At 39.8% G+C, this 12,537-nt stretch overlaps 1 protein-coding gene across 11 annotated transcripts in view; it reads right to left on the bottom strand.

Moving 5' to 3' along the window:
• Positions 1-12,537, bottom strand: part of TRPM1 (transient receptor potential cation channel subfamily M member 1) — a 93,791-nt gene that overhangs the window by 76,454 nt on the left and 4,800 nt on the right. For 4 of the 11 annotated variants that reach the window (XM_054077218.1, XM_054077217.1, XM_054077220.1 and 1 more), the window contains exon 1: positions 4,565-4,904. In XM_054077218.1, the coding sequence (XP_053933193.1) occupies positions 4,565-4,687 (123 nt within the window). In that variant the 5' untranslated portion in view covers positions 4,688-4,904. Of the gene's footprint in view, positions 1-4,564; positions 4,917-7,296; positions 7,405-12,537 lie in introns of those variants that run through there. The other 7 variants (XM_054077223.1, XM_054077222.1, XM_054077224.1 and 4 more) reach the window with 4 other exon arrangements.

The following is a 12,537-nucleotide window of genomic DNA, read 5'->3' as shown; positions in this document are numbered from 1 at the left end:
CACAGAGGTTCCTAAAAAGCCATTCCTTACAATATCCGTCTTTAGAAGATACTTGCAAGCTGTCAAGAAAAATGTCATGGGCATGCCGAGAAGAACCTTTTAGTCCTGTATTTCAAATTGCATAAATCCTCTGCTCTACAGATATTCTCTCTTTGGATGGTGTGTCACAGCAAAACAAAAGCCTTATAATTCACTTGGCCAGTAGTGCATCCTGCTTAAAGCGTTAAAGGATTTAGTTCCAGTTCCTATTCAGATCAGACTGTCTAACACATACTCTATTACAGACCGTTTTTCACAATGCTCTTATCCAGTTTGTCGAAGGACATTAGGATACCAAATGAACATTAAACTGATTCAGTGTTGATTCCACAAGGCAGTGAAGCAAAAGGCAGTTCCTTCTAAAACAGCAAATACAAGTAAAAAGGATTTGTCAAAATTGGAAATATTTATACGCTCAACTATACCATTTTTCAGTATCTTTTAAGAACACTGCTACAGTACTGATTCTGTTGTGATTGTCACAGATTGTTCTATTTCAACAGTCCCTTCTTTCATTAAACAGAAGAGTTCAGGTTGTGGCACTGCCTCTAAGTTTGGGAGCCTGTTCCAGAGACCACAAGCTGCTAAGTATAGATTTTGTTTGTTCAAAGAGAGGCAACTGATAACCTGTTGGCCTGTTCTCCAGGCATAATTCTGCCTTTATTTTTCTTCAGGGCTGTGAAAGTCTATCTGTGATGACAGTTTGATTGTTGCCCCGATATTTTTTGAGCTTTAAGGATGACACAAAACCTGCTCTGCTGTACTTACAGAGAAACAGATTATGATATCTAAGTTATTTTCTTACTTCCATTGCCCAACTGACTCCCCAAACTGGAAAAAACAGTGTTATCTGTTGAGCCAGCAGGACAACAGCCAAAACGTCTGCACAAAGGGAATTTCTTAATCATAGCAGAATTTATTTTGTGAAAAAAATGTATTTGAAACTTCAAAAGGGATGTGTATGGAAACGATTTCGCTATTATTGGTGAAATCATAACTGTAGCATTAACCAGTCACAGATAATTGTTCCAAATGAGCCCATAAGCTCATCTTCTATTAGAGATGGCAATTTGAAGAAAATCACAGCTTCTGGACAAATAGTTTAGGAGCAGAAAGTAATTTTTTTTCCCCTTGTTCTGAGTTCAGTATTACCAGAAGCAAGCACACCAAACACGCAGTGTAAGAGTAACAACTGCAGCTGACTTCAGAGGATTTTACACTAATTTTCAAGCTTCCTTAACAAAAGGTAAGACAGATCAAAACAGTGACTTCAGGGGAGACAAAATCGGTTTTCTGTCTAAAAGAGAAATTCTCTCTGATTTAAGAGAATGTATTCATCCTTTCCTCTCTTCTCTCTGGTTTGCCTGATCATTTACAAAAACACAGGACATGTTATTGGCTTTACTCTGAAGGTCTAATAATCTTTCCACCTTTGTAATCCATGAAAGCTTTTCTAACGAACCACTGGGTAATACTGCGCTATCTTAAAAAATATACGTATTTAAAAAGATCCAATATACTTTTATAGTAGTGCTCTTAAGACTGTCAAAGTTTCTAATGTATTTAGATAAAATAGTCTTTAAAATATTTTACAAATATTCTAAAAAAGTTATTTTTTTAAGGCATTATTGTAATTTTGTGCACCACATTCAATAGCCAGGAAGGAGATAGTGATGTGAGCAATAAAGCAATTAAAAATATATTAGTGTCTCTAGAAAAGCTTAATACTGAGCATCTGGAAGGGTTGTAGGGAGTATGTCCTTACACAGATAATTGCAGAGAATTTAAAATCATGGAAGAGTTATAGGCAAATAGAAATAACATGTAAAGAAAAGCTGTTCCAATAAAATGGTTTTCTCTTCAGAGGAACAGAAAATGTGTCACAGCAAGTACATCTTAAAGACATTTAGATCAAGTCAATGAAGACAGTGAGCAGAGATGAAAGCGTTGTTTACTACTACAAAAGTAATTTGAAGTAATTGCCATTAGTGGGAACAACAGACTAGTGATGTACAGCCAGATAAGCTGCTTCCTTTTTTAATAAACTGAGATGTTTACAAGAAAGAAACCCAAGAGATAGATATTGAAATGTGCATACACTCGTGTGCACCCCTCTTCACAAACACTACGGGTTTCACGTTTCATTTACAGCATTCTCTGTTCAGGTAGAGGACAAGGCCCTCAACTGCGGAGGAGGTAGTGATGGGTGTTCTTGTAAAACTGCTCAAAAAGTAAAATGCCATCTTCCTCTAGAGCATTGCTGTCAGAATCAGGGGAACACAGGGGAAAGCCAGCAGAGCAGAGATACTTGCCCATTTTCATTACTTTAGCTATTCTGCACTACCACAGTAAAAGTTAGGAGACAAAACCACGGACCAGGACCAACACCGTTACACATTCCTCAGAAAAACAGTCCACGACAGTGGATGTAGGGAAAAATGATTAGAATGGTAGGTGAAATTTTCATTATAAATCTCTACGCTTAGCTACACCACATGGCTTTAACCATTTCCTGCCTAGATTTTCCAGATGTACCCAAAGCACTACCCCCCTACAAAGCATGCACCGTCAAGACTAGTTTCAATCCCCATTATCAGCCGTGTCACTAGGAAAATTTATATTCAGAACAAAACAATCTCAAGCACAAGAGCCCCGATTTCCTGCCTCGAGATGTCCTGACTTGCAGAGACGATCACCTCCCCAAGCCTGTATGCTGACAGGGTGCCACTGACCTCCAACAGCCAACCAACAATTTCTCACCACAAGTCACACTCCTGGTCTAAAAATCTATTTCAATCAACTCTAGAAATAATATTTTTCTGATGAAAGGAAAGGTTTTGATCCCCAAATGAATGTTGAAACAAACAAACACCAGAAGAGTTAGGAAGGCAGGCTGTGAAGATAATTCACAGCTTTCAAAAGACAGCGCTTTTTTATAATCACAAGTGGAACCTCATTAAGAAAACAAAATCTGTACTGTGTTCCTTCTACCTTCACTTGACTAAGATTAGGGGGACAAGATTAAACAATATTTATCTAGGTATTTTCCTCTGACTTTATTCCATTCAGGAAGAAAAATTGTGTGCTTAATAGTATCATGATAGGACATAAGGAAAAAAAGAAGGAAAGAAAAAGCTAACTGTATCTGGGACACTGCACCTGCATTATGGATTTACTATTCTGATTCATCATGTTTAAGGAGCAAAGAAACTGAACCCACTGCAAATGCTTTAGAGCCTTCCATTTTCCTTCCAAGTACTTAGGCTCAGCCCTGGTGAAAAGGGTGCTACAGCTGAAGTATTCAGGTTTGGTTATTTTTTCAGCTCGCACTCGATGTCTGTAATAGGGCCCTGTAATACAGGCAATTACACACAACTTGGCAATCTCTTTAGCAGAGAAAAGGCCCATGGTCTCTAGTTAGTACGTAAAAAACATCACTATAGATGACTTTATCCCTGGATAGCATTTGAAATTCACCTGGTGATGGCCAATCACCATTGATCTCTGCTGAGGAAGCCCCCCCCCAACCTTGACATAGTCTTTCTTGCATTCAGAGATGACCATGACCAACATTTCATGCCATACAGAACAATAGCTTTTTAGGAAGGAAACATTTTAATACATACTTAGTTTTCTGTGTGTCAATGACTAATTTCCTCCAAGATGCTGCCAGACATTTCTCTCTTGGTTATATTCCTTCAACTTCCTCTCACATCTTTAATTAGGATCTGACTCTAACATTATACTGATCAGCAGAAATTAAAGGTAAGAGGGTTGTAGCGATTGGAAGAGAAGACAAGAACTATTTCTTGTTATTTGAATGGAGTCAGTTCAAAAAAGGTCAGTTGAGCTGCAATCTAAGTAATCCTGAGATGAAGTTAGTCTATATTTGTTCCAAATAAATCTATTAATCCATAGACAAAATATGTATTTAAATTCCCTTCACAGCTAAAAATGAAATTAAGAAATAAATTCTTAATATTCACCTCGATGTGCAAACTTCTGCAACAACAGAGCAAGCTTACACATAAGGAAATTACCTCATGTCTTCTTTGTCCCCCTTGCCTTCTTCATTCATATACAGCACGGCATATGATCTAAGCACAAACTGTTTTTCTCATAGAATCTGTCTGCCGCAGACATTCAGTGAATCACATCAAAATCCTTTAAACATCCTATCAGTCTTCTCATTGACAGCATCTAAACTTGGCATGAACACTAAGTATCAATAGTCATCTAAATAGAACTTTGACTATGGACAGGTATAATTGCAGGCTGGCCCTCTTCGGCGATATTGAACCCGAAGATCCTTTAGACAGTGTGCTTGAGAAACAACTCCTATAATAGGAATAAGATTCCTTGCCAGAACCAGTGCAATAAACATGGCTGATGCCTCTGAGACTTAAAAGAGCAGAGAGGGAAAGAGAATTGTTCTCAGCAATGTAAAAACAATAAAAAGAGGGGGGCAAACAGTGTCTCCAGCTGCTTCCCTCAGAGTGTACAGCTCAGGTGATTGCAGACTTACCTTCTGTGATCCAGATGCTGAGCCCTTAAATGAAGTGCGTTTGAAGGAGCCACTCATCCTCCGTAAGGAACCTGTGAGCTTTCCTCCTCTTCCTTTTTTAGTCCCCTGGCCCTTACCCTCCATAAGGGACCGAGTACCTCAGCACCAAAGAAAACTCTGATTTTAGTCATGTAGTCAGAGCAGTTTCTTCCTGAAGTCAACAACCATTAAGTTGTTGCTTATGCAAAAAGAGAGACAGATGAATAAAACAAAACCGAAGCCAAATAACGAGACTCCTGTTCTGACATGCACCCCATCACAAGTGTTACCGGCCAGCGAGACAAGCAGAGAAACAAGGCAATACGCTGAGACAAACTGCTGTCCCCCTCCCTTTTCGCTGCTGACTCTATAATCAGGCTTAATGCACACAGCTTCTGCAAGCTATGGTTTTTAATGGACAGAGATTTAATAAATGGTGATTGAAGGTAAATCTACTTTAGAAGCAGCAGCCCGAAAGGTTTTTATTTGTGCAAAGCACAGGGCAGTCAGATGGAAACTATTTTGGTATCAGTAGAAAGGCACATGGAAAGAGCAGATGGTCCTCGGCAGACTATGAGTTAGAGGCCTGGTGGAATTCTAAAGGGTATCCACTGATGGTCAGTGGGCCCACAGCAGGTCTGGGGATGAGAGAGACAAGGCTTAAAGAGCAAACTACTCGTAAGATCACGAGTTAGGTTCCAACTAACGAGTCAATATGGGTTGTGGCAAATAAGGTGTGTTTTTTATTATCTTCACAAATTCTTATTAATATTTCCATTCATCTATTTATACCATTCTGCCTAAATACGCAGAGTGAAATCAAAAAGAGGCAGTTCAGAGAGAATAAAAAAGAAGTGAGGAAGAGATAAGATGCTTTAAAAGAACAATGGAATTACTATTATTGACAAGGAAATATCCAGTTGGCTCCGGAAGACCCGCCTTCTGAGACATGAGCGAGGAATCTTTCAGAGATGACCACGGGCAATTTGGTAAAGGACAAAAATGAAGACATGCTTTTCAGAAAGCAGGAATTTGGAATGCAAATTCATTCTCCAAAACACAAGGTAGAATGGAACAGGCTGCCCAGGGAGGTGGTTGAGTCACCTTCCCTGGAGGTGTTTAAGTGGATGAGGTGCTGAGGGGCATGGTTTAGGGAGTGTTAGGAATGGTTGGACTCGATGACCCAGTGGGTCCCTTCCAACCTAGTGTTCCAATGATTCTATGAATGTGAATAAGGAATCAATTAACTGACTCAATCCTTCTGGATCTGGGATTCTGAGACTTTTGTAACTGTAACTGCAAACTATTATGATTTTGGAGTGTTTAAACTCTTCAGAAACCCACCTGTTATTCTGTTACTGGCAGGATAAACCTGCTACCCTCCCAAACTGAGAACAAATGGAAACATTAAAATCACTCAAGATGATTTAATCCTATTAATCCATTTCTGTACTCTCTACAAGTTGGCTAGCTTCAAAGAGCCCGTTCAGTTAGTTAACTGTCAAACCCCAGCCTCCTCCAAATATTTTTTCTTCCATTGTAGTGCATACAAAAAGCTGCAGAAAATCAGCCTAACATCTCAGAGTCGTGCACAATAACCTCCAAGGCAGATGACACAAGGCCTATCTGGAAAGAGGTAGAGCAAAATAAAACCGGATAACCTTTTATAGTTGAGGTAAAGAAAAGACGCAACAAGTTTCCTGACCACTGATGAAGGGCTTTGCCTTCCAAATAAGACAGCTTTACAGCAGTAGATTCACTTTTGAAAAAACAATACGAAAGCAAAACTGCGAGTACAAATGCTCCTCATTCTGGAGCGCTGTATACTTCAAACTGTAAAAACAATAATATTTAACATTTGAAGAACTACTATTATTTGGTTATACTGGCTTCTTAGTCGTCTAGTGACAGCACTGCACTTGCCTTTCCTCAGTTCCTCACACTGAACATTTTCCAGCCTTCTCTGCAGCCCACATCTACACATTCGGATGGTCAAGAACCACACAGATCACAGCAGCAGCGTGTTAATTTTATGTCATGAACAGAAAGCTATGAAACAACTGGTAGATCTCATTATTAACCAAAAGAAACCAAACGCTCCACTACGACACCACAGTCCATTATAAAGTCTATTGTTTTTTAGAAAAAAGCACCACTTTCTTCCCCTGAGATTTGTATAGTTTTCTTCCCTCTTTTACCAAGAACTAAAGAATTAGATTATAATTTTTTTCATAGAATGGCCTGGGTTGGTTGATTCTTTTCCTTCTTGTTCTTTTGAGTGCTTCTCCATTAGTGCTACAAGTACTTTCAGTTTTGTTGCACTTAAAGATAGGAAGGGATAGAGGAAGGAAGGGAGAATATAATGACAATAAATACAGCATTTATCAACATAAATGCAGAATAGGCAGTGATAACTCTCCCTAGTGGGGTACAATAACTCAGTACCAAACAGAGAGAAAGGTATTGAGATCCAGATCAGAGACACTGAGGGGTCAATAATTACACAAACATCAAATAACTTTGGACGCTCAATGACATTAGGTGCAAATTAAAGAGCTGTTTATACACGTTGTATCCAGGGCTATAATTCATGGCCTTATTATTAACATGAATGAGACCTAAATTATGAGTAAGTTTGTAGAGTCATGCGGAGGAACAGAAATCAAACCAGTTAAACAAAAAGTTCCAAATATTGTTCAGTGCTGATTACCTACCATGAGAATGAGCACACTGGAAGCTGTCAGGGACTGCTGTCTCCTGGCTGAAGAAAGTTGACTTCTTTTTCTGTAAACTACATATCCTCAAAGCAATGCTGTAGCAACCTAGGCAAAAGCATATTTGGATTAAAAATGTAACAGTTTACACAACAAAACTCTGACAGCACCTACCAGGCAGGTGACAGCTACAGAAAATAAATCCCATTTAGTCAATTCCACACTTCGAAAAAATCAAAGGCAGACTGTAGGCCACTTTGTGGTCTGTTTATCCATTCCAAGAATGTTTGTTACCTAGCAACTTAGTCTGTCCTCTCCTTCTCTTGCAAGAAAAAAGCAGGTTTAAAGTAAAATTAAGCAGATCATGAGACATGTGGACAGAAGAGAAAGGATAAAGAAATAACCTCTGCTTATGCCAGTGGGCTTGTAAACTGGTGCTTGTGTTGCCACCCTCACATATCAGAAACAGTCTGTACTGATCACATAAACCAGAACATGCATGCCAGTAATCCTACTTCCATAACCCGCCTAGGGAGTAGGATCTGCAGAAACCCACCAGCTCTCTTTGTCACCTCACCCTTGGGGATGGATTGAGCCTCCCTATATTTATAGGACCATAGAAATAAATTCAGTTGCAATGACTTTTGAAGCTCACCTAGCCTGTCACCCTTTTCAAAGGAGAGAAAAGCTAAGAGTTGGATCAAGGGGTTCCAGGCTTTGTCCAGCTCAACACTGAAAACCTCCAAGGACAGTGTTTCCAGCCTCTCTGGTAAACCTGCTCCAGTACTCAACCATTCCCCACCGTGAGGAACTTTTATCTTACATCCCTTTGGAATTTCCCTTGCTGCAACTTACAACCATTGTTTCTTCCTTCTGCACCTCTGAGAAGAATCTGGCTCTATCTTCTCTGCAACACCCCTTTACTTAGTGGAAGACTGCAACTAACTTCCTCAGCCTTCTCCTCTCCAGGCTGAACAAACCCAGCTTTTCTAGCCCATCTTTACATCAGTGCTTCCCAATCCTAATCACCCTGATGATGCCCAGCTGAGAAACTCTTCAATCCTTCTCCTGTACCAAGGGGCTCCCCAAGTGAGGGCAGCCCTCCAGCTGCCATCTCATTAGTGCTAAACAGAGGGAATGAACATTTCCCCTCTTCCTAACGCAGCTCAATACTCAGCCTTTGTCACTATAAGGGCACACTGCTGACGCATCTTCAATTTGCTGTGCACCGGGATTCCAGGCCCTAATCCGTGGGCTTTCATTTGTCTTAGTAAAATTTTATTACATTTGTGTTGACCAATTCCTCCAGCTTGTTGGAGGAACACACACACACACACACACACACACACACACACAGAGCTCTCCTTGGTGTTGCTGTCAATCTCCTGTGAGTGCACTTTATCTCATTTTCCAGGACTTTGAAGGTCAGCCCTTTCTGTATCACAGCATTATAACTACAGAGATATATTCATTCTGAAAATTAAAAATTAAAAAAAAAATGTGTCCATCTCAGTAGTTTAGAATTACTGTGCTGGACTGAAGCACAGTAGGATAACTTGGAGCCTGTATTTGAGATGCAGGGGTGTGTCTTAGATCCTGCTACCTTACTATAGCATCCTCAGAGACATCAAAAGAAGAGTTCTACAAGAGGCAGAAGTGCCTTTAACCACGGGCTGAGCCAGCTGAAGATTTCTTGCACAGACAGGGCTAGTTTTCAGCTGTTTAACAATTTTCCATGTGGCTCCATGATCACTAGTACTAAAGTGGAGCCGGTGCTTGAAGGGGCTCAATTGTATCACAGAGCACACTATAGGGTTTCCTCTTGCAGCTCCGGGGCTCATTTCCCCTAAGTAGCCTCTGAAGTGCATTAAAGGCTGCTCATGCAAGCAGAGAGAGCTGTTGGAGGGTTTGGAAGCATGCTGGGACACATAGCAATTTAAAGCACAGGCAGCTTCCATCTGAGCGAGGAGGTGTGTCACATTAGAAAAGGAATGAAGAATACCTGATGCCACAGAAAGTGGTGTTGCGAGAGCATTTTTATAGCTCCCAACGTGACTGGACTGCCCATTTCTTTATCCATTAATTACACGTGTACTGTTAGTAGTAGATATGCATTAGATTAGATAATGCCTTCCATGAAAAGGATAACAGATTTGTACTTTGCACATCAGTATCATTTTCTGCTTGGGCTTTCTTTTTTCCTTCTCTAAGGATTACCCAGATAGATACTAACAGAAATGAAACTCATCATTTTACAGATAAAGAACAGTATAATTGTTTAAGGTTCAAATATTGATAAGAAACTCATTAATTTTGACTGCTATGTTGGAGACAGTTCCTGACCTAATTCTGAAAAACGCTGAACAAGCAGCAGCTCCCGTGATGAAAAATGGGAGCTGCCAGATTTCTTCAATCCAGATTCTTGTTGCCTCAAATGGCTTTTCAAAAACTGAAGCAGATGAAGGCATTTAAGACTATCTAAATTAATCTCAGCGATCATTTGAGAAGATCTAGACCACTGTTAACGAGTCTTTTTGAAAATTCAGGCCTTGATGGTGTATCGTATGCCATGTCCCCGGGTACAGTGATGCATGTTGCCTAGTAATATAATTAGAGAGCTCATGTCATCTTACTGCTGTTCTCAAAGAGGAAGAGTTGCAAACAGCACTGTGGATCCCTTTGCTACTGCATTGCATGTTCAACTTCCAACCAAGCTGAAAGAGCTGGCGGCACATTTAGAATGAGCAGGAGAGCACTCTGACGAATCACTTCCTTGGCCCATGTCAATGTACTTACAAACAATAATTATCTAGCCAATGGCATAACTAGTGGGTTAAAAACAGTTAGGTGAACAACAAGCGGATAGTTTGTGGGCTCTCACTCATTATAAGAAGCCCAGCAATTTGCTGTCTATTTTATTTGTCTTCAAAGCCCAATTCAACATAATATTGTCTGTAACATACTAATGAAAACAGATGAGAAATGTTGATAGAACTTCGATAGCAAGCTAAGGTGCAAAATCATATAGCATGAAATACAGTTGGAAATGACTGAATTGCTGTTAACAGCAGTAAAAACCTCCTCCTTCTCCTATGTGCAGAATGTAGCTCTGGATTTGATGAGTCTAGGTCCTGTATCTGCCCAATTACTCTGAAAGAAGCACAGGCGGCCTTGGATCAGCTCAATTTCTATTCCCCTTGCCCTTACTGAGAGCAGAAGCTTGGAAGAGAACTCTAAACCCGTGCAGCAGCTAGAGAATGCAGGCCATGGAGAGCTGGAGATCCTCAGGAACTGGTCTGGAACAATGTAAGTGTGCCAGCAGCTCAGTCATATTGTCCTATGTTACTCTAGATACAAAGCTGACTCTTTAAAAACACGTTAGGATTTCAGGCCTACTTTAAGGATAATGACAGTAAAGTAATTACTATGATGTTAATTCAGCCTCAGCACAGTTAAAAGTAGCTTTTCTTTAAGACAAATAGAAAAAAAGAACTCTTTCCAGTCCTCACATTGTAGTAATACGATAAATGATATGATGGAAAGGATTACGCTGCACTTTGTGTGATTATTTTACAGACAGGGTTTGCTGCAACCTTCTGCTTTTGCTGTGCATCATCAGCCCTGAGGAAGGGCTTCTCGCTGGACTCAGAATTGTCTATGTCACAAAGCACTTCCTCGTAGTTAATCAAAATACTCATTAGCCTAGACTGACAAATGATAAGAAGTACTAACAGAGTATTCATTCCTGGATGACCATTACTATTTGTTTGCCTGAATAGCCAGGTCAAGATTTTTCTTCACTTTCTCTGTATTTTCACTATTTTCCCAAGCACTTTGTTTGTACTCAAACAATTAAATAAATGCCTTTAAATAAAAAAAAAAGTAAATAAATATATAAATAAAATGCCTTTAAATATTTCCTGTTAAATACAGTTTGAAATGGGTTTGTCCTATGCCTAAAACACGTCTGAGACTGTACATTAGTACAGTCACTTTTGCTCTGTAATAAAAATGGACCGTAGCTCCGTTATTGCAAAAACAAACTAGAGCTAGAGGGGAGCACCAAGGGTCCATTGTGGTGAGAGACTGGAAAGAAGCTGGGGGACTTTTGGGCATGAGCAGGGTGACCCTAGATCCAAAATGCAAAAAAGACTGATTTCAGAAGTCGAACAATTGCCACTGGTATGGCCCTCCGTTGAAAATAAGATTCGTGCCAGGTGACTTTAATGGATACTATATAAACCAAGAGAGAAATCAACTCCAGCCTCACAATCTTAAAACCAAAGGATCTTTTGACATAGATTTCAGTGCAGATAGGGTCTCACAAAACTATGAGTTTTCTTTTTCATTTTAACTGAGCAAGAAATTGTTATCATTCCAGTGTTCATTTTACAACTTTTTTTTTTCCAGTGCAACACTGTGGTCTCAAACAAAGCTGGTTACATAAATGCAGAACATTGCCATCTCTACCAGCAGCTAACATAAAGGCTGAGACTCTCTCTTACTTAGCTAATAACAGAGGACTCAAAAGGAGAATGAAGAAAAAGAAAGATCTGAAGAATTAAAACATAAATGAGTAATTCAACAACAAGTAAGCATTGAAGCCTTGAATGCGCACCACTCGATACTTGCACACAAAGCTCCACTGATCTAAGAAGTGAAAGAATGAGCCTGGAACTCTGGAAGCAGCTTATTTCTGCTTCCCACCACAAGACAACTCCTACAACTGGTGACAAAAGCCCACTCTGCTCCCTGCTTGGGTAAACAAGGCCTGAGCAGCATCTGCACTGAACTCTGCTTGTATTTAACGTATTAAATGAGGAAAGAAGGCTTTCCTAAGGTGTTTTGTCTTTCTCAAGACAGAGGAAGAAACTGCTTCTTGTTGGGAGATAAATGATTGCTACCAGTTCTAAAAAGGGGGTGAGGACAGACTTCCATTAGATGCTTTGCTTATGTATCAGTTCTTATTCACAGCATTAAGTTCTATTGTGAATTTCCAAATATATAATTACGGGTGCCACATCCATTTGGTATCTTCAATGGTAAATATTTCTTAGCCTCCACCACTTGGCAACCTGGTTCTCACTCACAAGAAACGCTGTTTTTACCATACCCGGCTCCATCTAGTGGAAATTCTGCAAAACATGTTTTCTTGAAGGGAAAGCATAGGATTTTCTAACAGTTTTGTTCATCCTCCTTTTAGAAATGTAAACATTAAAATGTCCAATATTTAATTCCTTT

The sequence above is a fragment of the Cuculus canorus genome, chromosome 12 (assembly GCF_017976375.1).
Source record: "Cuculus canorus isolate bCucCan1 chromosome 12, bCucCan1.pri, whole genome shotgun sequence".
NCBI lineage: Eukaryota > Metazoa > Chordata > Aves > Cuculiformes > Cuculidae > Cuculus > Cuculus canorus.
Note: the sequence above shows the minus strand (reverse complement) of the source record. Positions and strands in the feature narration are given on the sequence as shown.